Source organism: Corapipo altera, unplaced genomic scaffold (assembly GCF_003945725.1).
Source record: "Corapipo altera isolate COAL_440 unplaced genomic scaffold, ASM394572v1 128010, whole genome shotgun sequence".
Lineage (NCBI taxonomy): Eukaryota > Metazoa > Chordata > Aves > Passeriformes > Pipridae > Corapipo > Corapipo altera.
The window spans coordinates 1-27,311 of NW_020885186.1; the positions used below are offsets into that span (position 1 = coordinate 1).

The 27,311-nt window shown below is 64.7% G+C and overlaps 6 protein-coding genes across 7 annotated transcripts in view; 4 read left to right on the forward strand and 2 right to left on the reverse strand.

Annotated features, from left to right (window-relative positions):
• Positions 1-60: 60 nt before the first annotated feature.
• LOC113940122 (histone H2A.V-like) lies at positions 61-1,920 on the forward strand (the record flags this gene model as incomplete). Its single annotated transcript, XM_027631207.1, has 4 exons — positions 61-351; positions 1,050-1,163; positions 1,234-1,363; positions 1,601-1,920. Coding segments are annotated over 4 exons (597 nt in total), but the record flags the coding sequence as incomplete, so codon positions are not given.
• A 1,237-nt stretch (positions 1,921-3,157) lies between these two features.
• On the forward strand, positions 3,158-8,343 carry LOC113940116 (S-adenosylmethionine synthase). Its single transcript, XM_027631200.1, has 9 exons — positions 3,158-3,438; positions 4,881-4,958; positions 5,036-5,158; positions 5,233-5,345; positions 5,471-5,614; positions 5,695-5,913; positions 6,184-6,366; positions 6,446-6,579; positions 6,922-8,343. Exons 1-9 carry the CDS (start codon positions 3,252-3,254, stop codon positions 7,022-7,024), a joined length of 1,284 nt encoding a protein of 427 aa, XP_027487001.1. The 5' UTR covers positions 3,158-3,251; the 3' UTR covers positions 7,025-8,343.
• Positions 8,344-9,051: 708 nt separating this feature from the next.
• LOC113940115 (vitamin K-dependent gamma-carboxylase-like) lies at positions 9,052-18,623 on the reverse strand. The gene is given in 15 exon segments (XM_027631199.1): positions 9,052-9,247; positions 9,332-9,521; positions 10,488-10,635; positions 10,703-10,833; positions 11,151-11,320; positions 12,307-12,458; positions 13,162-13,293; positions 14,157-14,416; positions 15,075-15,195; positions 15,197-15,239; positions 15,876-15,982; positions 16,079-16,157; positions 16,717-16,882; positions 17,549-17,707; positions 18,491-18,623. Coding segments are annotated over 15 exon segments (2,070 nt in total). The 5' UTR covers positions 18,543-18,623; the 3' UTR covers positions 9,052-9,087.
• Positions 18,624-19,593: 970 nt separating this feature from the next.
• LOC113940117 (vesicle-associated membrane protein 8-like) lies at positions 19,594-21,166 on the forward strand. 2 transcript variants are annotated; one of them, XM_027631201.1, is made up of 3 exons: positions 19,594-19,858; positions 20,012-20,340; positions 20,960-21,166. In XM_027631201.1, exons 1-3 carry the CDS (start codon positions 19,639-19,641, stop codon positions 21,101-21,103), a joined length of 693 nt encoding a protein of 230 aa, XP_027487002.1. In that variant the 5' UTR covers positions 19,594-19,638; the 3' UTR covers positions 21,104-21,166. The 2 variants fall into 2 exon arrangements, with proteins under 2 accessions (XP_027487002.1, XP_027487003.1); XM_027631202.1 differs by lacking the exon at positions 19,594-19,858 and having other exon boundaries at positions 20,047-20,073; positions 20,115-20,340.
• An 805-nt stretch (positions 21,167-21,971) lies between these two features.
• On the forward strand, positions 21,972-25,336 carry LOC113940121 (vesicle-associated membrane protein 5-like). Its single transcript, XM_027631205.1, is given in 4 exon segments — positions 21,972-22,076; positions 22,794-22,925; positions 23,278-23,472; positions 23,474-25,336. Coding segments are annotated over 4 exon segments (417 nt in total). The 5' UTR covers positions 21,972-22,073; the 3' UTR covers positions 23,561-25,336.
• Positions 25,337-26,104: 768 nt separating this feature from the next.
• Positions 26,105-27,311, reverse strand: part of LOC113940120 (UPF0561 protein C2orf68-like) — a 1,846-nt gene continuing 639 nt past the window's right edge. The window contains exons 3-4 of the mRNA XM_027631204.1: positions 26,894-27,036; positions 26,105-26,330 (exon numbers count right to left, since the gene is read on the reverse strand). Of these exons, the coding sequence (XP_027487005.1) occupies positions 26,208-26,330; positions 26,894-27,036 (266 nt within the window). The 3' untranslated portion in view covers positions 26,105-26,207. The remainder of the gene's footprint in view (positions 26,331-26,893; positions 27,037-27,311) is intronic.

Here is a 27,311-nt window from a genome sequence, read left to right on the forward strand (position 1 = left end):
TGGAAAAAAAACGGTCAACAATGGGGATTTTGGGATGCTTTCCCCCCCATTTGGCATTTTCTGGAAAATCATGGGACTGAGACACTTGGGGGAAGGAGCAGCTGCTGCTCCCCAAAACCCCCCTTGTCCCCTTGGATCCAGGCAGTTCAAGAAGCCTCGAGTTGCCAGGGAGTTGCTGGATTATCCTGCTGCAGGTCCCTCTGGCTTAGAATTAACGAGATTGTTTGGATTCGGGGATTAATTAGATTAATTAATGCGGCCTTTCTCCCCCAGGCTGGCGGCAAGGCGGGCAAGGACAGCGGCAAGGCCAAGGCCAAGGCCGTGTCACGCTCCCAGAGAGCAGGCCTGCAGGTATGGCACAGGGAATCGTTGGGAAGCGGGAATTCTGGGGGGGCCCAAACCCTTTGGTTTGAGGTGAAAACTGAATATTTTGGGATTTGGGGGATTATGGAGCGACAAGGAGCCCTGGGCTTGCGGAAGGGAGAGGGGGTTTGCTCTCGGGTGAGACAGAGAGGGTGGGAGGATTAATTGGGAGAATTAATGATTGTAATTATTAAATATTAACTATAATTATTAATTATAAATAAGGCACAATTACATTAATGTTCTGTAAGGTTACAGCTTGTTATATTATTGCAATATGATAATATATTAGTATATCATAACAATACAGTGTGTTATAACATTAATATACGTATTATGTGGGTTAGTAATAAATAAATAAATTTGGTAATGGCAGTTAAATCTTCTGTTTGGGGAGGATCGTGTCGGGTTGCTCCTGGAAGCCACAGTCAGGCAGGATGGGGAGTTTCCTGGGCCCAAATAGAATGTGTGTTACATTATGTAATTAAATATATATAAATACAATAATCAATAGAAATACATTATATATATTAGACAGTAATGAATAATTAATTCCGGTAATGACAAATCCTCTGTTTGGGGAGGATCATGTCGAGTTGCTCCAGCCAGGCAGAGTGGGGTGTCTCTTGGGCCCAAATCATAGGGGGCTGTGGGTGTTAATGAGGTTGTTAATTGCCCCCCCCCAGTTCCCTGTCGGCCGCATCCACAGGCACCTGAAGACTCGGACCACCAGCCACGGGCGCGTGGGGGCCACGGCGGCCGTGTACAGCGCGGCCATCCTGGAGTACCTGACCGCCGAGGTAGGACCCCCCTCCCCGGGGCCAGCACCTCTTCCCCCCAGCATTCCCACCTCTTCCTGCTGTCCCGCAGGTGCTGGAGCTGGCCGGAAACGCTTCCAAGGACCTCAAGGTGAAGCGGATCACGCCCCGGCACCTGCAGCTGGCGATCCGTGGTGACGAGGAGTTGGACTCCCTGATCAAAGCCACCATCGCCGGTGGAGGTGGGGCTCTTTCCCTCCTTTCCATCCTTCAGTGGGAATTACGTGGGAAAACAAACAGTAGGTTGGCAGTGGGGATAATTCCACTGGCTCCATGTTTCCCTGGATCCACACTGGGTAGAGGGGGATCCGCTCAACATTCACACTGTTATCCCAAAACTCTGCTGGGAATTGAGGAGTTCTTGCAGTTTCTTGGGAATTCTGCAATTCCTGACAGGAATTCTCCCCTTCTCTCCACAGGTGTCATCCCCCACATCCACAAGTCCCTGATTGGAAAGAAGGGGCAGCAGAAGACGGCGTAAGGGAGCGCGGTGCCGGATCCCCCGTCATCGTACCGACCTGGGCACAGCAACACCTTGGGGATGCCAGGAAACTTTTTTTAAGGAATAGTTGAAAGGAAGAACATAGAGGATTGACTGTAGAGGAAACATTGGGATGGGTTTAGATTCCGAGTGGGACACACCGTGGGCCTGTGGGGTGGCAGCCGGGGGGGTTTGAGGGGCTGGGCTGCCCTGCGTTTTATACAAAAATGGAACCCATAAACCATTTTTTACAAAAAACTGAGCTCTCTGATGTGGCGGAGGGAGGGGGGCCGGGGAGGAGGAATCGGGATGCCGCATGCAGATTAGCCCCCCCAATTAGCCCCCCCATATGCAAATACACAACGTTGTGAAGCCACGCCTCTCATAAATATTTGGTGTGGAGGTGGGGTGTGTCCCAAGGCTCCGCCCCAGAGTGCACATGGCTGGGGGTGCCTGTGTGTCCGTCTGTCCTGGGCATGGGGACTGTGTGTCTGTCCCTCTCAGCTATGGGGGTATCCGTTTATCCTGGCCACAGGAGTCTTTGTGTGTCCGTCTGCCCCAAGCCTGGGGGTGTCATGGGCCTGTCTGTCCTGAGCGTCTGTCTGTCCTGGTCCCAGGGATGCTGCATGTCTGTCTGTCCCGAGTGTCTGTCTGTCCTGGGCAGATGTGTCAGGTGTCCATCTGTCCTGGGCACAGGGCTCCTGGGTGTCTGTCTGTCCAGGGTGTCTTATCAGCTCTGGCTATGTGGGTGTCTGGTGTCCACCTGTCCTGGGCATTGGTGTCTGTCTGTCCCAGTGGCTGGGTGCTGGGCTCTGTCCTGGGTATCTGTCTGTCCTGGGCACGTGGATGGCCGCCCAGCCCCCCCCCCGGCTCCCGGGAAGTCCCATGTGCAGCCGTCGTACGCGGGGGAGCCCCGGGCGGGGCTCAGAGGAGGCGGCGGCAGGAGCCGGGCCCGGGGCGGCTCCAGCACTGGCAACAGCGGGTGGGGGTTGCATCAGGCGTCGAGTAGCCCCAACGGCCCAGGGCGCCATCCGAGGCCATGCCCGCGCTCAGCGGCGCTCTGCCCCGCCGGGCCGCAGTGCCGGGGCATCCCCATGGACCGGTGCCGGGTGGGGGCACGGGGGGTCGGGACAAGGCCGAGCCAGTGCCCGCGGGGCAGAGGCCGCACAATGGCGGCGCCGCTCGGCGCAAGATGGCGGCGGGGGGCGGGGCCTCCCTGACACAGCGCGAGTACGCGTCCCCCGCCGCCGTATGGCGCATGCGCACACTGTAGCGCGCCTCTCGCCGCCGGACCGCACCATGCGACCCTCACGGGAGGGGACCGCGGGAGACGCCGGTGCACGCCCACGGCGCCGCGCCACGCGAGGCAGCGGAGACGTCTCGCACGCCCGTTTAACGCCGGTCAGCGCTCGGCCGGCGGCGGGGAGCGCAGGGCTGTCCCGGCGGCGGAGCGCACGTTCGGCGTTACATAACGCTGTCCCCCTGCCCACCCGCAGTGGTCCCGCCACCCCGCCCCCGCGGCCCTTACAGCTCTCATCATTGGCTGGACCAGGCAGCGGGGCGGGGCGAGGAGGCTACAAGTAGGGGCGATGCGGCGGGCGCCGCGCTCAGTCCGTCGCGGCCGCGCCCGGGTTTCGTTGTTGTCGCGCTTCCGCCGCCGCCAGTCGCCACCCTCCGCCGCCGCCATGAACGGACAGCTGAACGGTTTCCACGAGGTGTTCATCGAGGAGGGCACTTTCCTCTTCACCTCCGAGTCCGTGGGCGAGGGGCACCCAGGTGCGGGCCGGGCGGGGCGGGGCCGGGCGGCGAGCGCGCAGGCGCGGCCGGGCGTGGGGGGAGGAGGAGGATGAGGACGAAGATGAAGAAGGAAGGATGGGGATGAAGAGGGCGAGGATGAGGATGAAGGGGCCGGGGGTGTGTATGTGGGGGGGGGGAGGGCCCGCGCGGGCGCGCGCGCCGTGTGGGGGGGGGGCGGCCCTCGCCGCCTTGCGGGCCCGGCGCGCACGTGCTGCCCGCGTGGGGCGGGACGCGGGGGGGACGGGGGGAACACGGGGGTGACGGTGGGGCGAGGATGGGGCCGGTGCCGCCGTGACTCAGCCGTGACTAAGCAGCTCCCGGTGCCCCCGCACCCTACGGCCCCCTCCCCCCCCGCGTGGGTGCCGGGGCCGGGACAGGCCCGGTGACCCTCCCCCACACCGCCCCGGGGCTCGGTGCCGCCCTCAGCGCACCGCACGCTCCCCGGGGGTCCCCGATGACGTCCGGGCGGTGATGGAGCGTCGCGGGTCTCCCCAGAGGTGCCCCCTAGCCGAAGCCGGAGGGGGTCACACACTGCTCCCGCGGGGGCTCGGAGCTTTCTCAGCTCGGTGCCAGCCCGTGCCGGGCTCCCCCCGCCTTTGTCCTCGCCGATTTGGGGCACATGACTGTTAATCTGCGTAGGCAGCTGCCAGTGCCCAGCACCCGCTGCCCGGGCACCCCCCGCACCCCCCAGCTCCGGGCACTCCAGCACCTCCTGAGCCCCCCACCAGCTCTGGACGCTCCAGCACCCACTGCTCGAGCGCAGCACCCCCAGTACCCCATAACTCTAGTCCCTCTGGCTCCAGCACCCACAACCTGCGGCTGTTCTGGGGATGCTTCTGGGGCTCCCCCCACGCTGCCACGAAGGAGGAAGCTGCAAAGTCCGTTTCCTCACTCTTCAACCCCAAAAACCATCTGGGGAACCCCCCTCTGCTCACCTCAGCCAGGCGCTGCCTCATCCTCCCCCCCAGTCCTGCCTGGAAGGTCGCTCCCAAGGACATCCGCAGTCCCGGAGACGCGAGCAGCCCTTGGGACACCCCAGAGCGGGTGGGAGGTGTCCCCCATCCCAAATAAAGCCCCCTGGGAGCAGGAGGGAGCTGGGTGTCTGGTGGGATATGGCTGGAGCAGCTCTGGCATCGGGTGCATCCGGAGCTGCTGGAAACGTGATTTGGGAAGTCGGGATACGGGTTTGATCCCCTTGGCCCTGACTGGGACTGGAGCTTAACTGGGACATGCCTGGAATTCCAGGCTGGGAACAAGGCAAGGGCTCTCTGTGACCCGGGGGGCATACAGATTACGGATTACAGGGTTTGGATCTTGGATCCTGGTTGGGCTGTGCCGGAGGCTCCGGAAGGAAGGGCCAGGCAGGGCCAGGCCGGGATGTCCCACGCCACTGTGACGCCTCCCGCTCTCCCTGTCCCCAGATAAAATCTGTGACCAGATCAGTGACGCCGTCCTGGACGCCCACCTCAAGCAGGACCCCGATGCCAAGGTGGCCTGTGGTGAGTGGGGGCACCGGGGGACAGTGGGTGGGTGACACCAGTGGTGACACTGCTCTGACGTCACCTTGTCCCCACAGAGACAGTGGCCAAGACCGGGATGATCCTGCTGGCAGGGGAGATCACCTCCCGGGCCAATGTGGACTACCAGAAGGTGGTCCGGGACACCATCCGGCACATCGGCTATGACGACTCTTCCAAAGGTGCGTCCGGGGTGCCCCCGGCTGTGTGGCAGCACAGGGGTGGCACCAGGCTCACCAACAGCCTCCCCCCCCAGGCTTTGACTACAAGACGTGCAATGTGCTGGTGGCCCTGGAGCAGCAGTCCCCGGACATCGCCCAGGGCGTGCACCTGGACCGCAGCGAGGAGGACATCGGCGCCGGGGACCAGGTGAGACCAACGCGGGGCTGCCGCAGGGTCAGTGGGGCGGGGTGGGACCCTGCAGTGTGACTGTGGCCGGGGCGACCCCGCAGTGTGAGCAGGCTGGGATGTGACTCCCCCGGCCCTGTCGGCAGGGGCTGATGTTCGGGTACGCCACGGATGAGACGGAGGAGTGCATGCCCCTGACCATCGTGCTGGCACACAAGCTCAACGCCAAGCTGGCCGAGCTGCGCCGCAGCGGAGCCCTGTCCTGGCTGCGCCCCGACTCCAAGACACAGGTGAGGTGCTGGTGGGTCTCCAAACCCCCGGGGAGCCCCCTGCTCCCCCCAGGCAGCCCCTGACCCGTGTCCCCTGGCAGGTGACGGTGCAGTACATGCAGGACCGCGGGGCTGTGATCCCCATCCGGGTGCACACCATCGTGATCTCGGTGCAGCACGACGAGGACGTGTGTCTGGACGAGATGCGCGACGCCCTCAAGGAGAAGGTCATCAAGGCCGTGGTGCCCCCCAAGTACCTGGACGATGACACCATCTACCACCTGCAGCCCAGCGGACGCTTTGTCATCGGCGGGCCCCAGGTGCGGCCGAGGGCACCGTGGTGGCGGCACTGTGGTGACCACAGTGACACGGTGGTGGTGATGGCATGGCGGTGGCATGTTTGTGGTGGTGGCAGTGGTGGCACAGTGGTGGTCACAGCGTAGCACTCACGGTGTGGTGGTGGCAGTGACAGTGCAGTGACAGCTTGGTGGCGACGGTGGTGCCGCGCTGGTGGTGACACTGGTGACGGCGCTGCCGATGACGCTGGTGACAGTGCCGGCACACAGCTGTGACACTGCTGTCCCCCGCAGGGCGACGCGGGGCTGACGGGCCGTAAGATCATCGTGGACACGTACGGGGGCTGGGGGGCCCACGGCGGCGGCGCCTTCTCGGGCAAGGACTACACCAAGGTGGATCGCTCGGCCGCCTACGCCGCGCGCTGGGTGGCCAAGTCCCTGGTGAAGGCCGGGCTGTGCCGCAGGGTGCTGGTCCAGGTGGGTGCTGGGCAGGGGGGGCCATACGGGGGGGGCCAGTCCAAGCAGGGACTTGGCCTCACCTGCAGCCCCCCTGCAGGTCTCGTACGCCATCGGGGTCTCGCACCCCTTGTCCATCTCCATCTTCCACTACGGCACCTCCCAGAAGAGCGAGCGGGAGCTGCTGGAGATCGTCAAGAAGAACTTCGACCTGCGGCCTGGGGTCATCGTCAGGTAACGGGCGCGGGGGGGCCGCGCCGGGGGGGGGGGCCGGGGTGGGTGGGGGTCCCTCCCGGAGCAGCCCGGGGACCGCCTGGCGCCCTGGACCCCGCGCGGAGCTGCTCGGCCGCAGGAGGAGGCGCGTTCCGGGTAAGTATCCGCCGGAGCCGAGCGCTTGGAGCTTCCCCGGGGCCAGGAGCGTTTGGGGGGCTCAGGGGGAGCCCCCGGGAAGCTCCAACCGCCCCGCGGGGGTAGGGGGGACACAGAGGCGCCGCCGCAGACCCCCCGGCCAGGCAGGGAAGGGGCGAAGGCAGGACCCCGGGGCCGCCTCACTGAGTCGGGAATTGTGTATTCCAGGGATCTGGATCTGAAGAAGCCCCTCTATCAGAGGACTGCAGCCTATGGCCACTTTGGTAGGGACAGTTTCCCTTGGGAAGTGCCCAAAAAACTAAAATACTGAGGAAAAAAGAGCCTTGTTAGGGCTTTTCCCCCCCACTCCCGCGGGCGTAGGTTACAGAGAAGCCCGTGGGCTCTGGGGGAAGAGCTCCCGGCCCCCCCCAGCCCCTCCTTTTCTCTCTCTCTCGCCATCATTTCGGTTGCGTGGGGACCACGTGCCTCTCCCAGGGCCCCCCCGTGTCCCTCCAAATCCCTCCGGATAGTTTTTAACAAATCCCATCTGACTCCAACCTTGGATATGGGAAAAAGGCCCCAAGTGACCCCCCCTAGCCTCCCCCCACTGCAGGGGGGGGGCACCCCATTTTGGGTCCCACCAGTCCTGCTGCAGGGAGGGACACCCATTTTGTGTCCCCCCATCCCCTCCTTGACCCCAAATTCCACTACATCAGGGGGACACCCCATTTTGGATCTCCATCCCCTCAGTCCTGCTGTGGGGGACACACACCCCATTTTGGCTCCCACTGTCTCCCCAGTCCTGCTGCAGGGGGGGATAAAAAAACTCCTCCGTTTTGGCTCCCCCAGTCGTCCCCCCCACAGCCCCCAGTCCCATTGTGGGGGGGACACCCCATTCCACCTCCCCGTCCACCCTGGGACCTCGCTGGTGCTGGTTTTGGTTCTTAACCCTCATTTTTAACCTCTTTTTGCTCCAAAAATGCACATTGTGGGGGGGACATGCTAAAACCCGCCCCCAAACCCCCCCAGCTCCCCCCACCGAGGGTTCGGTACCGGAGGAAGATATTTTACATTTCTCTTTTCTTGGGTTTTAATCCAAAAGCTGAAGCGACTCCCCAACTGCACAACCTCCCCCACCCCCCCGTCCCACCGATGGGGGGGGCACCCCCCAACTCTGTCCGGATTCTGGGGGGAAAGGGGAGGATTTGGCCCTCGATACTTGAAGGTTTGGTGTATTTATTGTGTGCCGAGGTGGGGGCGTGAGTACAGAGAAGCCCCCACGCTCAGCCAGCAGCTCCTGACCCCCTGAAAGCCCCCCCCCGCCCCTCCCCCTGCCTTCCCCCCACCCCCCCACCAGTTTGGGGGGAAACAGGGGGGAATTGGGTTTGTTGGAGCGCTGGGGGTGCCCTCGGGCGCGGCGCCCGTGGCCGGTGTGGTACAGAGAAGCCGGCTTGTTTACTGCCCGCCCGGCACGGCCCCCCAAAGTGCCTTGGGGAGGGGGCAGGGGGGCTTTCTCTCCTCCCCCGAGTAGTTTTTTTTTCTTGGTTTTACTATTTTCGGGAGGTTTCGTCCGAATGTTTCGATCCACTGAGTCCAAAAAACAAACTTCAAAAACAAAAAGTCTCAATAAAAGTGAAGTGATGGGTTGGATGGAGCCGCCTCCGGTTTGGGGGGGGTGGGGGGAGATCTGGGGTATGGGGGGAGGAAACAGGCACGGGGGGGAAATTGGGGTACGGGGGAAACTCGGGTATGGGAGAAACAGGCACAGAAAGGGGGGGAGAAATTAAAGTGGGGGGGGAATGGGCAGGGGGGAAACTGAGGCAAGGGGGGTACTGGGATGGGGGGAGATTGGGGTACAGGGGAGAAATAGGGATGGGGGACTGAGGGATTAGAGGAAACTGAGGCACGGGGGGAATGGACATGGGGTGAAAAATGGGTATGGGGGGAACTGAGGCACAGGGGGGGGAATTGAAGTACAGAGGGGAAGCAAATATTGGGGGAACCGGGTAGGGAGGGAAATGGGTGCAGGGGAAAGGGGAATGGGTGAGGGAAACTGAGGCACGTGGGAAACGGGTACAGGGGAAACCGAGGGATGAGTGGAGTGGGGGAAATGGGTACAGGGGGAACTGAGGGAGGGGGGAAGGGGAATGGAGGGGGAACCCACAGGGGAGGGGGGAAACAGGGATACCATGAGAAACTGGGGTACGGGGGGAAACTGAGGCTCAGGGAGGGAACTGAGGGATGAGGGGAAGGGGTGTGGAGGGAAATGGGATACACGGAGGGGCAGCATACGGGGAGGGGGGTGAAACGGGTACCTGGAGAAACGGGTACGGGGGGGGGAACTGAGGCACGGGAGGATTTTTAGCTTAAAAAAAGAGGGTTTATTGCGGGTGCTCAGAGCTCGGGGCCCCCCCGGGCTCCTCCCTCGCCCTCGGTCCGAGCCCCCTCCTCCTCCTCGCCGCGCCAGCTGGCGAAGGCCACCTCCTGTGCCAGGCGCTCGGGGTCCGGGCGGCCCAGCGCCAGGTTCCGCAGGGCGATCAGGGTCATCAGGGCGCTGCGGGGACAGGGGGGACGGGGGGCACAGGGGTCAGCGCGGGGGGCACGGCGGGGGGGCCAAGGGGGCGTTCTGGGGGCTCACCTGCGGCGGAAGAGGAAGAACTTCCTGCGGAGGAAGCGCCGCAGGCGCTGGGCCGGGCTGGATTCGCGCTCCCGCCGCTGCTCCCGCTGCTCCCGCCGCAGGAACAGCGAGACCAGCGGGTCCAGCGGGACCCCCGCGGGGGGCGGCTCCCCCAGGATGGGCCGCAGCTCAGGGGGCAGCGGGGACCGCTCTGCGGGGGGGGGGGGGGGGGGAGGAAGTAATTTTGGGGTTCCCGTGATCCCCCAGCCCACTGACAGGGATTTGGGGTGTCCCCATGATCCCCCTGGCCAGTGACAGGGAATGGGGGGGTTGCCAGGATGTCCCATCCCTAGTGACAGGGATTGGGGGTCCCAATGATCCCCCACCCCCCTGACAGGGATTTGGGGGTCTCCATTATCCCCCAGCGTGGTGGTGGGAACTAGGGGTGTTGCCATGATCTCCACACCGCAGTGACAGGGATTTTGGGGGTCCCCATGGTCCCCCCACTCCAGTGACAGGGACTGGGGGTTCCTGTGATCCCCCCAGCCTTCTGATGGAAACTGGGGGGGTTACCATGATTCCCCCCACCCTACAGACAGAGATTGGAGGTCTCTGGGATCCCACCACCCCAGTGCTCACCAGAGGATGAGATAACAGGGATTTGGGGGCCCTGTGGTCCCCCCCACCCCAGTGACACGGAATGGGGGCCCTCCATGATCTCCCTCAGCTCAACAGGGGCTGAGGTGATAGAGCTTTTGGGGTCCCCACAGTCCCCCCCACATCTGGGTGCCCACCATGGGGGCGAGGTGACAGGGATTTTAGGGTCCTCATGCCCCTGGTGCTACCCAGCATGGGAGGTGATGGTGTTTTTAGGGTTCCTGTGATCCCCGGGAGTGAACTGACAGAGATTTGGGGGAGAGGTGGGTGTCTCCCCACTGCTCAGCAGTGCCAGGGACTGGGGGGTCCCTGTGATCTCCCCACCCTGAGTGCCCCCAGGACGTGAGATGCTTGGGGTTTTGGGATTCTCCTGGGGAGGTATCAGGGACTTTGGAGTCCCCAGGGGTGACATGCCCAGGATTTGGGGTCCCCAGGGGTGAGATGCCCAGGGTTTGGGGCCCCAGGGGTGTCATGCCCAGGCTCTTGGGTCCCCGGGGTGCGCTGCTCGGGGGTCCCTCACCGGTGCCGTTGCGCACTCGGTCCCGCAGCTCCCGCAGCCGCGTCAGGTTCCGCTCCAGCTCCAGGGCCGTGGTGTTCACGTACAGGTACATGTAACATGAGGGCTCCGAGGACACCGTGTGCACCTTGTGGTACTGCCCCGCTGGCAGCTGGGGGGCGGGGGGGGTCAGCACCCCCAGGCACCCCTGAGCCCCCCGGGGTCCCCCCAAGCCTCACCTGCATCCCCTGGCCCTCCTGGAGCGAGTGGTTCTGCTGCTGCTCCACCAACTCCACCAGCACCTGCCCCCGCAGCACCCACAGGCTCGTGTTCCCCAGGTCCTCGCTCACAAAGTTCTCCAGGTGCAGGCCTGGAACACACAGGGGGGGCTGTACTCCACCCCCCCGAGCTCTTCCCTGTACCCTGTACCCTGACCCCCCCACCTCGAATCCCCAGGACCCCCCATGCCCTGCACTCCAACTCCTGGGACCTCACCATGCCCTGTGTGCCCCCCTCCAAACCCTGTGCCCGGTTCCCACCCCCTCTGAATCCCTGGGACTCCCCTGCTCCCTGACAGGACATCCCTAAACCCCCCACTACCCCCCGGACACCCTGTGCCCTGTACCCCACAGCCCCCTGTGCCCCCTGCCCTGTCCCCCGACCCCCCAGCCCCCCCCCGGGCCCCACCGGGGAAGTCGGCGATGAACACGGCGTCCGTGTGTCCGTCCAGCTGCGCCTCCAGCTCCTGCAGCCGCTGCCGCCACGGCGACAGATCCACCAGCAGCGGGAGCAGCCACGGCGTGGGGGTCCAGGGGGACCAGGGGGCACGCACCAGGTCTACACGGGGGTCCACGAGTCTGTGGGGATGAGGTGTCAGCGCCCCACGGCCCCCCCCAGATCCTGCGTGTGCCCCCAACACTGCTGGGAGTGACAGCACCCACAGCAGGGGGGACCATGGGACCCACGGACCCGCAGAGAGCATGGGGCACAGACCAGACCCACCCACGGGGTTCACGAGTCTGTGGGGACAGGCTGTCAGGACCCCACAGCCCCCCCAAATCCTGCATGTGCCCCCAAACCACTGCACCGGCTCCAGCAGCAGTGGGGACCCCCCAGTGTGGGGGACCACAGCACCCACTCCTGTGGGTCCACTGGCCTGCAGGGACAAGACACCCACACCCCCTATGGCCCCCCAGATCCTCCGTCCCCACAAACACCTCCTGGAAGCAGCAGCTCCAGCAGCAGCACCCAGTTTGGGCGACCATGGGAACACATCAGGGCCACTCATGGGTCCACCAGCCTGCAGGGACAGGCCACCAGCACCCCCACATCTCCCCATGTCCCCCCCAAATCGTGTGTGTGTACCCAAATCTCTGCTGGAGGCACAAGCTCCAGCTGCACCCACAGTGTGGGGGCCCAGAGGGACCACCCCAGGCCCACTCGTGGATCCACCAGCCTGTGGGGATGGGCCACCAGCACCTCACATCCCCCTCTGTCCCCCCAAATCGTGTGTGTGCCCCACAACCACTGCTGGAAGCACCAGAACCAGCAGCAGCACCCACAGCGAGGGAGCCCACAGGCTCCACCCGTGGGTCCCCTGTCCTGCGTGCCTCCTGTGCCCCTCTGTCCCCCCAAACCCCCTCCATCCCCCCCGACTCCCCATCCCCACCCTGTACCCCCCCAACCCCCATCCCCTACCCATGCCCCTCTGTCCCCCCAAACCCCTCTCCCTCCCATGCCCCCGTCTCCCCATCCCCGTCTCCACAACATCCCTCATTCCTGCTCTCCCCCGTGCCCCCCGTGCCCTTCTGCCCCTCCGTGCCCCCCGTGCCCCCGTGCCCACCGCTGCTGGAAGCGCTCGTTGATGGACACCCAGACGTCGAAGTAGATGCGGGGCTGGCTCACGTTGTACCGCGGCAGGAGGCGGCTCAGGCACGACGAGTATTGTTTGAGCATGTCCGCGTGGTCCCGCCAGCGTCGGCTCTGTGTGAACACCTGCGGGACCGCACCGGGGCTGCGGGCACCGGGGGCACCGGGGGGGGACTGGGGGGCACTGCGGCACGGGGGGCTGGGGGAACTGGGGGCACGGGGGGGACTGGGGGCAGTGAGGGCCGGGGGACCGGGGGGACTGGGGGACCGGGGGATTGGAGAACGAGGGGTGGGAGCAGTGAGGGACTGGGGGGGAAAGGGGGGGGGAGAATAAAGGATTGGGTGGAATGGGGAATGAGGGAGAAATGAGGGGGGGATGAGGCATGAGGGGGAATGAAGGATGGGGGGATGGGGGAAACTGAGGCACAAGGAGGGAAAGGAGAGGTGAGGAAACTGAGACATGGGGGGAGTAAAGGAAGGATGGGGGAGCTGAGGCACAGGTGGGGTGTCCCGTGGGGGTCCTCGTGTGTGGGGGGGTAACGGGAGAATGTGGGGGAAGGGGAGGCACAGGGGGGAAAATGAGGGATGGGGGCAACTGAGGCATGGAGGGAAAATCAGGCACTGGGGAAACTGAGGCTTGGGGGGGGGTCCCGTAGGGGGGGTTCCCGTGCTTGGATGGGGGAAACTGAGGCTTGGTGGGGGTTGGCGTGAAACATTAAGTTTATTTGGACTGATCAAAGCTGGGAACACCCTGTCCTTCCCCCCCCCTATCCTGGGGCACCCCTCACCCCTGGTCCCAGGCAGCCCCCTGGGTGGGGGGGTCACTCACCCCTGGTTTCAGGTAGCCCACCTCCCCAGTGAGCCCATCCCTGTAGGTGATCTTGACGTGCTGGTGGAAGCGGGAGTGGACCATCATGTCCCAGGAATAGCCATAGAGCCCATTGGTCCAGTTGTTGTAGCCCTGGGGGGCACAGGGGGGGGGTCACAGGACATGGGAATGGGTCACACCAGAGCACAGGGGTTCCCACCCCAGGGGGACAAGGAGGGACCCCCATATCCCCCCTCCTGCCTCCCCTGGCAATGGCCTCACCCCATCCCACCCCCCAACAGTTCCCCCACCCCCTGCCCCCTCAGCCCTGCCCCTGTGACCCCAGCAGCCCCCCTCTACCTCCGTGTCCCCCAAATGCCCTGCTCCAGAGTCCCCCAGCCCTAAGGGGGACTTCACCCCTTCTGTGTCCCCCAAAAGTGCCCCCACATCCTCAAAAACAGACACCATGTCCTCAAAAATCTCCCATGTCTCAAAATTAACTTCACAGTCCCAAAATACCCCCCATATACCCAAAAATAACCCCATGTCCTAGAAATATCCCAACATTCCCCAAATGAACAGTCCCTGTGACCCCAAAATGCCCCTGTATCCCCCAAAATACCCATGTCCCCCAAAATGACACCCTCACATCCCCCCAAAATGCTCCCACAGACCCCAAAATGTCCCTCACGCCCCCCCAAAATACCCCTCATATCCCCAAAAATACCTCCAAGTGCTCAAAAATGCCCTCCCACACCCGAAAATACCCACCACATCCTCAAAAACACCCTGATCTCCCCAAAATGCCCCTCACATCCCCCTAAAATGTCCCCTACATGCCCCAAAATGCCACCCACACCCCCAAAAACACATCCACGCCCCCCCCAACATCCCTCACATCCCCAAAAGGCCCCACACATCCCTGAACCCCATCTCCATGTTCCCCAAACCCCTCCTCACGTCCCCCAAACCCCTCCCCCGCGTCCCCACCCCCTCCCCGTGCCCCCCCTGCCCACCGGGGTGATGAAGTGGGAGTAGGGCAGGAAGAGCTGCTCCAGCACGTAGAGGATGGTGAAGGCTGCAGCCAAGTGCTGGCGAGGCCGAAGGCCCCCCTGCGCCCCCCGGCCCCCGTAGTGGCAGTCAGGGCTGGGCTGGGGGGGCCTCGTGCTGGGCAGGACCCCCCTGAGCCACGGGGGGCACCGGGCCACGAGCCCCCGTGGCCACTCGGGCCGGCAGAACAGGCCGTTGGTGGCCAGCATGGTGTAGGAGAACATCCCTGGGGACAGGGGGGACATTTAGGGACCTCCTGCACCTGGGGGGCACTGAGAGACCCTCCTGCACCTCGAGGGAGCTGTGGGGACAGGGGGCTGAGGGGGTGCCCCTGTCAGGGACAGGGCAGAACTCAAGGGGGTTCCTGCCCAGGGTCAGAGTGCTCTGGGCATGTCTGGGTGCCAGGATGGGGCTGATTTAGGGGATGGGGCTGATTTAGGGGATGCCCAGGTGCCCCTGCCATGGCTGGGGAGGATTTGGGGGCTGGTGGGGGGGAAATTTGCCCTGGTTGGGGGCGGTTTAAGGGGTTTTTGGGTGCCCCTGCCACGGCTGGGGGGATTTACAGGGGTTTGGAGAGTGTCCCTGCCCAGGCTGGGGGTGTTTTGGGGGGGTCCCTGCCCTGGCTGAGGGTGCTCAAGGGGGGTGATAGGGTGAGTGGAAGCCCCTACCCAAGGGGTGGCCCTGCCCAGGTTGGGGGTGTTTTGGGGGTGCCCGGGGGGGTCCTTGGCCCAGGTTGGGGGTGCTCTGTGGGATGGGAAGGTGCTCCTGCTCAGGCTCAGGGTGTTTTGGGGGCTGGAGGGTGCTCCTGCCCTGGCTGGGGGTGCTGGGGGGGTACTGGGAGTGCTGAGGGGGGTACTGGGGGTGCCATGCCCCCCTCCCCTCACCGATGCTGAAGAGCTGGGAGTTCATGCAGTGGAAGTAGGTGACGAAGACGAGGGCAAGGGGCCGCGTGGTGTCGAAGAAGAGCAGGAAACCTGCGGAGAGGTCGAGCACCAGCCCCCCCCCCGTGCACCACCAGCAGGCTGGTCAGCTCCTCCGACAGCACCAGCCTGGCCACAGAGCCTTCCTCAGCGTCAGCCTCACCCTGACACCCCATCACCCTCCTCATCCTCCCTTTCCTCACTCTGACACCCTCACCCTCCTCATCCTCACCCTGTTTGTCACTCCCTCTCATCCTCACCCCATTGCCCTCCTCATCCTCAGCTCATTGCCTCCCTCACCTTCCTCACCCTGTCCCTGTCCCACTTCTCATCCTCAACTCAGACCCATCACCACATTGCCTTCCTCATCCCATCCTCATCTTCACTCTGACTCTGTGGCCCATCCTCATCCCCATCCCCCTCCTCATCCTCACCCTTAACCCACCCCTCTAACACTCTCATCTTCACTCTGCCCCTCTCCTCCTCCTCACCCTGTCTCTGTCACACCCTCCTCATCCTTGCCCTGAACCCCTCATCTCCAATGCATCCCCACTGCCCCCTTGTCACCCTCCTCATCCTCACCCCGACCCCATCAACCTACCTCACCCTCCTCATCCAAACCCCAGCCCCATCACCCTCCAAACCCTGACCCCAGCTCCATCACCCTCCTCATCCTCACCTCGACCCCATCAACTCCCTTCCCACTCCTCATCCCCAACCTGTCCTCATCCCTGTCCCCTGCCCACCCCCCTGTGCCCCCCAGACCTGAAGGGGGAGAAGAGCCAGTGCCGGGCGAGGGAGCCCATGGAGAACCCCCCGACCCAGTCCCCGTCCAGCTTCTTCAGCCCCGCGATGAAGTACACGATGAACACCTGAGGGGCACGGGGTCAGGGGGAGTCAAGGGGTCCAGGGGATCCCAGAGGGGGCGCAGGGGGGGCTCTGGGTGTCTCTGGGGCAGGGGCACCCACCTGGGCACGTAGCAGGGCGTAGTTCCACAGCGGGACGTGGGCGTTGCGCTTGCGGGGACGGAACAGCCCGTCCACGGACCTGGGGGGACACCGGGGACAGAAGGGGGGCCAGGTCACTGTCATCCCACTGCCAGAGCTGTGGGAACATGTGCCACCATCCCACAGGGACAGAGAGCCACAGGGATACCCCGTGGGGACCCCGGTGCCAGGTCTTGTGCCACCCACTGGGGACACCATGGCCTGAGCCACCCCCGGGGATCCCAGTGCCACTGGGGACCCCAGGACCTGTGTGACCCCCTGGGGGACCCTGTGCCACAGGGGATTTCAGGACCTGTGTCACCCCCTGAGTACTCCGTGCCACAGGGGAACCCACTGACACAGGGGACCCCACAACCCGTGCCATCCCCTTAGGGACACCAAAACCATGGGGGACCCCAGAGCTTGTGCCACCCCACAGGGACACCCTCTGAGCACACAGCACCATGGGGACCCTGGTGCCACAGGGGACCTCGGAACCTCTGGGGGCCACCCTATGGGGACCCCCAGGCCCTGTGTCACTCAGAGTCACCCACCCTGCTGCCTCACAGAGCCCCTGATCTGGGGTCCCCAGTGCCCCCCCCGTCCCCCCGGGTGCCCACCCGTAGCGGTCAGCACCCAGCAGTGCCAGCTGGAAGCCCAGCAGCCCGTAGAGGTAGGAGTGGTTGTTCCAGGAGGTTTTGTCCAGCAGGAACAGGTACCAGTACGGGCACAGGAAGGCGACGCAGCTCAGCCGGTAGCAGCACCCCAACATGATGCCCAGCGCCCCTGCGGGCACAGGACCCTCAGTGTGTCCCCGGCCCCTCCCGGTGCCACCCCTTCCCTGTTCCCAGCCCTCCTCCCAGTCCAGTGCCAGACCCCAACACGATGCCCAGTGCCCCTGCAGGCACCCCACATTCTGTGTCCCCCTGGGAACCCTCTTGGTGCCACCCCCTCTGCCTGTCCCCAGACTTCCCAAGCTCCCCTCCCAGTCCATGACAGTCACAGTGCCCATTCCCATCCCAGTGCCAGTCCCTACCATGGTTCCTGTCCCCATCCCACCCTCATTTCTGTCCCAGTGTCCATCTCAGTGCCTTGGTCCAGACACTGTCCCAGTGCCACCCCCTCACCTGTCCCGACAGGGGTGGGGCTCTGTGTCCCCACCCTTCCCTAGTTCCCCTTCCAGTCCCAGTCCCAGTGCCATTCCCACCCCGGTGCCCGTCCCCACTGTGGCTCCTGTCCCCATCCTACCCCCCTTTCTGCCCAGTACCACCCCCTGTTTGTCCCCTTCTGTATCCCCATCTTCCCCAAATTCCTCTCCCAGTCCATCCCAGCACCCGTTCCAGTCCATCCCAGTGCCCATTCCGACCCCGGTGCCCGTCCCCCTCCCACCCCCATTTCTGCCCCAGTGCCATCCCCTGCCCGGTGCCCCTCCCCGTCCCTCCCAGCCCGTACCCAGGAACATGACGGTGTAGAGCAGGTACATCCAGTCGAGGGGCAGGGGCTGCAGGAAGGGCAGGAGGGGGAAGCGACAAACCTCGAGCCCGTCCAGGTATCGCTGGTCCAGGTGGCCCAGCCCCCGCTCCTGCGGCACGTCCAGCGCCATCAGCAGCCCTGGGGGGCGGGGGGGGGTCAGTGATCTCCGTCCGGGCGGGCACTGACCCCCCTCCAGCCCCAAACCGCTGCCCAACCTTTGCTCCGGTGCTGACGCGTTACTGCCCGGCCGCCTCCATCCCCCTCGGACAGCAGGGACCCCCTGGATCCCAGCTATCCCTCTCCCAAAGCCCCTGAGCCCCCCCCGGCCCCCCGGTCCCCCGGGCCCCCCCCAGGCCCGGCCTCTCTGCCCCCCAGAATCCCCCCGGCGCCCTCCCGGAGCGCCCCTCGTTCCTCCCGGCCTCCGTTTCCGTGTCTTTCCCGGAGCCCCTCCAGCCCCCCCAGCCCGCGAAGCCACTGTGGACCCCACAGCCCCGTTTCCCTGTCCCGCCGGTTACTCCCGAGGCTCTCCCAGTCTTCCCCCGGCCCCTGCCCTCCCTGTCCCCCCGGTGCCCCCCGGACCCGGAGCCCCCCTGGGTCCTCCCGAGCCCCGCAGTCCCTGTCCCCCCTCAGAGCCCCTTGTCCCCCCAGCCCCCAATCTCCTTGTCCCTCCAAAGCACCTCCGGCCATCCCTGGTCCCCCCCGGTCCCGGTACCCCCGGAGTCCCCCCGGTACTCCCCAGCCCGGGGGGGGCCCCCCGGTACTCCCCCCCGGGCGGCCACCCGGAGCCCCCCCGCTCCTCCCATCCCCGGAGCTCTCTCGGTCCCTTCGGTGCCCCGCAGCCCCGGTACCCCCGGAGCGCCCCTGGTGTTCCCCCAGCCCCGGAGACCTCCGGTCCCCCCGGTCCCCCCGGTCCCCGCTGACCGAAGGCGGCGCGGAAGGCTCCGAGCGCCGCGGGGTCCTGCGGCCGGTGCATCAGCCGGACGAAGCGGTGCCACCGCGTCAGGTCCCGCAGCTCGAACCCGAGCAGCCGCCGCGCCAGCCCGGGGCCGGTCCCGGGGGTCCCGGAGGGGTCGGGGGGACCCGGGGGCGGCCCCGCCGCCGCCTCCCCCCGCTCCGGCCGCCTCCGCCGTGCCGGGCCTGCCGGGGGTCACAGGTCAGGGGTCGCAGGGCGGGGATTCCAGCCCGAGGGTCTCGTCCCGGGGATCCCGCGCCCCCGCCCCGTTCCCGGTTCCCCGTTCCCGGTTCCCCGTTCCCGGTTCCCCGCTCCCGGTTCCCCGTTCCCGGTTCCCCGCTCCCGGTTCCCCGCTCCCCGTTCCGCACCCGCCGCCGCCGCCATGGCCGCGGCCCCGCCCCCGCTACACGTCACAGCGCGTCACGGCCGCGGCAGCCAATCAGCGGCGCGGGGGGCGGAGCAGCGCGACCACACCCCCGTCGGGCCCCCCCCCCCCCCCACCCCCCCCCCCCCCCCCGCCCGCCCCCCCCGACTCGCCGCGACCCCCGCCCCGCCCCCAGCCCGGCGCCCCCCGCCTCGACCCCGCCCTGCCCCCGGCCCGCCCCCGGCCCGCCCCGGCCGGCGGTGCCGCCGCTCCCGGAAGCCCCGGACAGGCGGGGCGGGCGCGGGGCCGCGGTGGGAGCGGAGCGGGACCGGACCGGCCATGGTGGGGCCGGGGGACACCGGCGGGGGGGCCCTCGAGGGGCGCCGGGCTGTGCGGGGGCGGGCGGGGGGTCCGCGGGGCAGCCCCGGGGCTGTTTGGGGGTGTTTAGGGGTGTCTGTGGAGGGGGGCGTGCCCGGGGTGCCCGTAGGGTTCTTGAGGGTCCCTCTGAGGGGTCCTCTGGGGTATCTGGGGTGTGCATGGGGGTCTGGGGTACATATGGGCTGCCAAGAGTGCCCACGGGGTACTTGGGGAAATGGCTGTGGGGTGACTGGGGTGGATACTGGGGGCATATGGAGTGTACGTGGGGTGCCGGGGGGTACCCACGGGGTGTGAGGGATGCCCACAGGGTGCTTGGGGGGTCCCTCTGGGGGCTCTGGGGTGAGGCACTTGAGGAAGTGCCCAGGGTGCTTTGAGATGCCCAAAGGCTGCTTGGGGGTTCCTCTGGGGCTTCTGGAGTGTGCAGGGGGGGGGATCTGGGGTGCCTATACAGTGCTGGGGGGTGCCCAGGGAACCCACAGGATGTCTGGGGAAGTGCCTATGGGTGCTTGGGTTGAACGTGGGGCACTTGTGGGGTGCTCAGGGCACCTATGGGGTGCCCAGGGTGCCCACAGGGGGCTTGGTGGGTACTTTTGGGGTGCTTGGGGGGTGCCCAGGGTACATAGAGGGAGCTGGGGGGTGCCTGGGGTGTCCTTGCAGGGCTTGGTGGGTGGCTGGGGGTGTCTGGGATGTATGTGAGTGCTCAGGAGGTGCCCATGGAGGCTTGGTGGGTGCTCAGAGTGTCTCCGGGGTGCCTGGGGGGTGCCCAGGTTGCCCATGGAGCAGTTGGGGGGTTCCCGGGGTGCCCATGGGGTGCCTGGGGGGTGTCTGGGTTGCCTGGGGGGTGCCCAGAGTGCGTGTGGGCTGCTGGGAGTGCCCCCTGAGCCCTACCCCGTGCTGCAGGCGGGGGTCCCAGAGGGGGACCCGACAGATGCCACGACGGGGGATGGGCGTGTGCGGGCACTGCAGAGGGAGGTGCAGGGGGTCACCACCATCATGACCCAGAACGTGGAGCGGATCCTGGCACGGGGGGAGAACCTGGAGCAGCTGCACAGCAAGAGCCAGGACCTGGAGGCCACCGTGAGGGGGGCACAGGGGCACCGGGGTGGGCACAGGAACCTCAGGGTGGGCACAGGGTCCCCATGATGGGCACAGGGGCTCTGAGGGGATCACAAAGCCCCCGAGGTGGCACAGGACTCCTGGGAGGGCACAGGGTCCCTGGGGTGGGTGCTGGGACCCCGGGGGGGGAACACAAGGTCCCCAAGGGGGCTGCAGGGTGCCCAGTGGGTTGGCATGAGACACTTGGGTGGCAGGAGGTGTCCCCAGGGTGGCAGTGGGGGCCTCAGGGTGGCAGTAGCGTGTCCCCAGGAGGTCAGAGCTGTCCCTTGTGTAGCAGTTGGGGTCTCCAGAGTAGCAGGGTGTCCCTGGGTTGGCAGTGTTGTCCTTGGAGTGGCAGCTGAGTGTCCTCAGAGTGGTAGTGGCTGGTCCCCAGGGTGTCAGGTGTGTCCCCAGGGTGTCATGGGTATCCCTGGGGTGGCAGAGGTGTCCCCAAAGGGGCAGTGGGTTGTCCTCAGGGTGTGAGGGCTGTCCCCAGTGTCTCAGCAGATGTCCCCAGGGTGGCACTGGGTGTGTCAGGGCTGTCCCCTGGATGTCAGTGGGTTGTCCCCAGGGCGTCAGGGGTGTCCCCGTGTCCCTGCAGTCGGAGCACTTCCGCACCACGTCCCAGAAGATGGCCCGGCGCTACTGGTGGAAAAACGTGAAGCTGCTCGTCATCCTTGGCCTCGTGGGCGCCATCGTCCTCATCATCATCATTCTCCTGGCCACTGGCACCATCCCCACCTAGAGCCACCGTCCCGTGGGGACACGGCCACCCTGGAGCTGAATACACACGGGGGGACGAGACAGAGGGACTCGTGTGTGTGTGTGCTGGGGGGACATGGGGGACGTGGGGGGATATGGGGGGACACGGGAGGACGGCCATGGGGACATGAGGGCACTGGGGACAGGTATGGGGACACATGGGGACATGGGAATATGCATGAGGAGATGGGGGGACACGGCGAGGGACAGGCCCTGGGGACATGTGGGGATGTGTGTAGGGACAACACATCAGTCACGAGGGGAACACGCGTGGGGATGCGGGGGGGCCAGCAGGTGCCATGCCAGGGCATGGGGGTGGTGCCAGGCACAGAGGGACAAAGGGCACAGTGTGGTGGTGGTGGCACTGCCACCCTGGGGGGGCTGGGACGGGCGGGGGACAGGGACATGAGGGGACATGGGTGGCCCAGGGTGGCGCCGTGTCTGCAGGGACTTGGGGACACCAACACATGGGGGGCTGTGGGGACCCATTTCTGGGGGACAGGGCGGTCCCTGGGAAACACATTTCTGTGGGGCCTGGGGGTCCCTGGAGGCAGGGAACACCCCAGTATTCGGGGGCCTGTAGGGATGGGTGTCTCGGGGACATGGGGGTCCCTGGGGGGCAGGGAACACCCCAGTATTTGGGGGCCTGTGGGGGGAAGGTATCTCTGGGGACATGGGGGTCCCGGGGGACCCCGCAGCTGGGGAGGGTCGAGTGGGGTGTCCCGGGGACCCCCGCCCCGGGCGGTAGGGCCGGGATGTTCAGGGGACACCTGGAGACACTCGGGGCTGGGGGAAGGGGGGGGGGGCGGTCCCGGTCCCTCCCGTCGGGGGCGGCCGCTGGAGCCCGGGACGGGACGGGCGCTCCGGGACCGGGCACCGACCTCGGGACCGGGCACCGACCTCGGGACCGGGACCGACCTCCGGGACCGCACTGAGCCCCCGGGACTGGGACCATGGTGAGTCCCGAGCCGCCACCGCCGCTTTCGCTTTCGCTTCCCGAAGGGCGGACCGGGATCGGGAAGACCCCCGGTCTTGGAACTCCCCGGAGCCCGTCCTGGTGCCGGTCCGCCCCCCCGAGCTGTCCCTGCGGGCGGGAGGGACACGGCCCCCCTCGGGGTGGCCGGCGCGGGACTTTCCGTGTCCCCCTGTCTCTGCGTGTCCCGGCCCCCGTGTCGTCTGTGTCCCCTGCCGCGCCCCGTCCCGCCGATCACGGTAAACCCGGTGTCCCCGCGTGTGCCCCGACCCCGCAGGGCCCGTGTCCCCCCGATCCCCGTCCTTGGCCCATGTCCCCACGGTTTCCTGTCCCCGTGTGCCCCCTCCTCGCAGTACCAGTGTCCCCACGGTCCCGGTGTCCCCATGATCCTCATGTCCCTGTGCCCCTTCCCTGCGGTGCTCTTGTCCCCAGGGTCCCTGTGGTGCTCTTGTCCCCAGGGTCCCTGTGGTGCTCCTTCCCTGCGGTGCTCTTGTCCCCACGGTCCTTGTGACCCGTGGTCACCCTTTGTCCCCGGATTGCCAGTGTCCCCATGGTCCCCGTGTCCCCATGATCCTCATGTCCCCCTGGTCTCCACGGTCCTCCTTCCCCGCGGGTGCCCCCATCCCCAGCGTTCTCGCAGCGTCTCCCCCGTGTCCCCACGGTGTCCCCCCACGTCCCTTGTCCCCTTGTGTGTCCCCAGGCGGGGCTGGCGCGGTGCCAGCGCCAGGCGGAGGAGGTGACCGAGCTGATGCGGCAGAACTTGGAACGGGCGATGGAGCGGGAAGGGCATCTGGAGCGGCTGCAGAGCCGGGCCCAGGACCTGCGACAGGCGGTGGGACCGCGGGGACGGGCGGGGACACACGGCTGGGGACGGGGGTGGTGGCACTATTGGGACATACAGACCTGGGGACACACACGGCCGGGGATGGTGGCACTACTGGGACACCTGGAGTGGCTGCAGACCCGGGCTTGGGACCCCGGGGACATGTGGCCAGGGACGGGGGTGGCACTGTAGGGACATATAGCCCTGGGAGGGGACACACAGAGCTCTGGAGGGCATTATAGGACACGTGGCCCGAGGGGGACACACAGAGCCCTGGGGGGGCATTATAGGGCTGTGGAGCCCCGGGGAGGGGACACAGGGCCATGGAGGGGCTGTGTGTCACCCCTGTGTCCCATTGCAGAGCGAGGCCTTCACCCGCAGCACTCGGGCGGTGACACGGCGACAGCGCCGGGGACAGCGCCGCTGGCTCCTGGTGGCCCTCGGCCTCGGCCTCTCCCTCCTCCTCCTCCTCCTCCTGGGCCTGGGCCTGGCACTGGCCCTGGCACGGTCACCTCCAGCCACTGCCACTGTCCCCACCCCGCAGGCACGGACTGAGCCCCCCCCCCCAGCACCGTGGGGACCCTTTGACAACAGAGCAATGGGGGGGCCCCACAATAAATAAACAGCAGGATTTGTTCGGGTAGACAGACCCTACCATAACAAACTACTGGGATGATCTTCAGGGAGACTCTACAACAAATAAGCACCAGGATCTCATTCGGGGAGACCCGACAATAACAAACCTGCAGGATGAGCTCTGGGGAGACCCTACAATAAATACACACTCAGATCTGCTTTGGAGAGACCCTACAACAACAAACGTGCCAGACCTTCTTTGGAAAAACTGCACAAGAGCAGAAGAGCAGGACCCACCCAAGGGAGACCCTGTAATAAACACCAGGAGCTCTTAGGGGAGACCCTATAATAACAAACCAGCAGGACCCACTTCAGGGAGACCCTACGAAAAATCAGCACCAGTACATGATTCAGGGAGACCCTACAATAACAGAATAGCAAGATGAGCTCCAGGGAGACCTTACAATAATGAACATGCTGGACCCACTCTGGGGACACCCTACAATAAATAAGCACCAAGACTTGTTTGGGAAGGCTCTACAATCACAAACCAGGAGGATGAACTTCAGGGACACCCTACAATAAATAAATAACCAGGATCTGTTTTAGGGAGACCCTATAATAACAAAAGCTCCAGAATCTGCTTTGTAGACACACTAGAAAAACAAATCAGCAGGATGAGTTCTGGGGACACTCTACAATAAATAAACACCAGAACTCATTTGGAGAGACCCTACAATAACAAACATGCTGGACACCCTCCGGGGAGACCCTACAATAAAAGCAGCGGGATGATTTCCAGGAAGACCCTACAATCAACAAACACTGGGATGTGTTTGGGGAAACCCCACAGTGACAAATAAGGGGGACTGATTTGGTGTAGACCCCACAATAACAAACCCATGGTCTCTCTTCAGAGAGACCCTACAATAGATAACCACCAGGATTTATTTGGAGAGACCCTACAATAACAAACCAGCAGAATGATCTTCATGGAGACCCTACAATAACAAATGTGCTGGACCCACTCAGGGGAGACCCTATGATAAATAAACACAAGGAATTGTTCGGGGACAGCCTATGATAACAGAGAAACTACAATAAATAAGCTCCACAATCTGTTTTTTAGAGACCCTACAATAACAAACCAGTAAGTTCAGCTCCAGGAAGACCCTACAATAAATAAGCACCAAGACTTGGTTTGGGGAGACCCTACAATAACAAAACAGTGGGGCAATCTTCAGGAAGACTTTACAATAGCAAACGTATTGGGGAGACCCTACAATAACAGAGCAGCAGGGTGACCCCTGGGGAGACCCCACGATAAATAAGCACCAGGATCAGCTTTGGGGACACCCTACAATAACAAGTGTGCCAAACCCCTCTGGGGAGATCCTGTGATATGTAAACCCCAAGAATTGTTTGGGGAGACCCTATAGTAACAAACCAGTGGGATTTGCTCAGAGTAGACCCTACAATAACAAAGAGATCCTACGATAAATAAGCACCAGAATCTGCTTTGGGGAAACCCTACAATAACAAACAAGCAAGGTGATCTTCAGGGAGACCCTACAATAGCAAATGGATCCTACAATATAAAACCCACCAAAACCTACAATAATAGGCCCTACAATAATAACTCCTTGTGCCTTCTCTTGAGAAACCCTACAATACCAAAGCAGTAGGATGGTCTCTGTGAAGACCCTACAATAACAAATGTGCTAGATCCTCCAGGGAGACCCTATGACAAATTAGCACCGGGACTTGCCTTGGGGAGACCCTACAGTAACAAACCAGCAGGACCTTTCCAGGGAGACCCTACAATTAATAAACATTAGCATCTAGTTCTGGGAGACCCTACAATAACAAGCCAATGATATGATCTCTGGGAAGACCCTACAATAACAAACGTGACAGATCTACTTTGGGGAGACCCTACAGTAGATAAACACCATGACTCTTGTTTGGAGACACCCTACAATAATGAATCAGCAGGACCCACTTCAGGGAGACCTGATGATAACAAATGAGCTGGACACTTTCTGGGGAGACCCTACAATAAATAAACACCAGAACCTGCTTTGGGGTAAACCCTACAATAACCCCCCGCCATGCGTCGCTGCTGGGAGACCCTACAATAACAGAGTAGGAGGGTGATCTCCAGGGAGACCCTATGATAACACCCCCTTCCTTGCTCCCAAGAGACCCTACAATAACAAAGGGCCCTGATTCAGGGAGCCCCAACCACAACAGACCCCCTCGCAACCCACTCTGGGGAGACCCTACAATAACACATCAGTGGCACCCACCCTGGGGACACCCCACTTTGGCCACAGGCGCCACCAACCTGCGCCAGGGGCAGGAGGGGGCTGTGGCCCCCCAGAAGGGTCCCTGGTGACATGGTGACATCGGGGAGGGGACCCCAGGGAGGGTCCCTGGGCAAAAAATGGCACCGGGGAGGGGACAGAGGGGTCGGGGGGACATGGCACCATGGCCACCTACACAGGGACACCCTGGCAGGGGACTCTGAGGGGGATGACACACGGGGGTCCCCAGGAGCCCCCCCCGGATGTCCCCCTGCCCCAGTGTCCCCAGCAGTGACAGACACCAGAGCCTCGCAGCACCTTTATTGACACTGGCGGGGGTGGCACCGGTCCCTGGGGGGTGGAACCGTCCTGGGGGTGCCTGTGTCCCCCGGGGGGGGGGGTGGCAGGGTCAGCCCGTGCCCCGGCGCTTGCTGAGCTCGTCTTGCACGCGCTGGCACAGGGCCCTGCGCAGGGGGGGCTCCAGGGGGCTGCGGGCGCACACCCGGCGCGTCACCTCCTCCGCGCTGTCCCCCTGGGGGGGCACGGCACCGCTGGGGACACGGCACCCGGGGAGCCCCACAGCACCCACAGAGCCCCCACGGCACCCACAGCACCCCCATGGCACCCACACCCAGGGCACCCCCTGCCCCATGGCACCCCTTGCCCCAGAGCAGCACATCCTATCCCACAGAACCCCCCAGGCACCCACTGTACCTCATGGCACGCCCTTCCCCACAGAACTCTCCCCTCAACACCCACTGGGCCCCACAGAGGCACCCCATGGAATCCCCTCTCATGGCACCCCACACCACCACCCCCTGCCCCATGGAATCGCTTCCCATGGCACCCCACACCACCACCCCTGGCCCACAGTGGCACCCCACTGCCCCACGGGACCCCCTCGCTCAATGGGCACCCCCTGCCCCACAGCACCTCTCACCCACAGCACCCCAACCCCATGGCACCCCTGGCCCCACAGCAGCACCTCCGACCCCACGAGACCTCCCAGACACTCAATGGGTACCCACTGTCCCATGGGACCCTCCTACCCATAGCAGCACCTCCTGCCCCACAGAACCCCCCCCGGGGTCTCACCTGGTGCACAATCACGGCCGTGACGGTCCCGTCGTCCCCCTCATACTCGAGGCAGAAGAGCCGCGGCCCCCGGGAGGGATCGGGGGGGGCCCCGCGGGGGTCGCCGGGGGGGGCCCCCGCGCTGGCATCGCCCCCGGGACCCCCTGTGGCACCTGCACCCTCAGCGGGGGCTGTGAGACCCCCGGGGAGCCCCAGCCCAGCACCCCCCCAGTGCCCCCCCATCCACACCTGCGGTCCCCCCGACCCCCTCCGCCCTTGAGTACCCCCCCCAGGGGTGCCCCCCCATTCCCCGCCCATATCCTGGGCGCTCCCTCTTGTCCCTTAGATGCCCCCCACCCCTGTCACCAGCAAGGATGCCCCCCACCCCTGACCCCCTCCAGGTGCCCCCCACTCCCCAGCCCCCGCTGGATTCCCCCCC

What these genes read in the sequence shown, in the direction of transcription:
- LOC113940116 (XM_027631200.1), top strand. Translation starts at nt 3,252, where the DNA reads ATGCGGCGGGCGCCGCGCTCAGTCCGTCGCGGCCGCGCCCGGGTTTCG. An exon ending in GCCGCAGGGTGCTGGTCCAG is followed by an intron (nt 6,367 to 6,445) that starts GTGGGTGCTGGG and finishes GCCCCCCTGCAG; the next exon opens with GTCTCGTACGCCATCGGGGT. An exon ending in CGGCCTGGGGTCATCGTCAG is followed by an intron (nt 6,580 to 6,921) that starts GTAACGGGCGCG and finishes TGTGTATTCCAG; the next exon opens with GGATCTGGATCTGAAGAAGC.
- LOC113940117 (XM_027631201.1), top strand. Translation starts at nt 19,639, where the DNA reads ATGCCCAAAGGCTGCTTGGGGGTTCCTCTGGGGCTTCTGGAGTGTGCA. An exon ending in GCTTGGTGGGTACTTTTGGG is followed by an intron (nt 19,859 to 20,011) that starts GTGCTTGGGGGG and finishes AGTGTCTCCGGG; the next exon opens with GTGCCTGGGGGGTGCCCAGG. An exon ending in GCCAGGACCTGGAGGCCACC is followed by an intron (nt 20,341 to 20,959) that starts GTGAGGGGGGCA and finishes GTGTCCCTGCAG; the next exon opens with TCGGAGCACTTCCGCACCAC.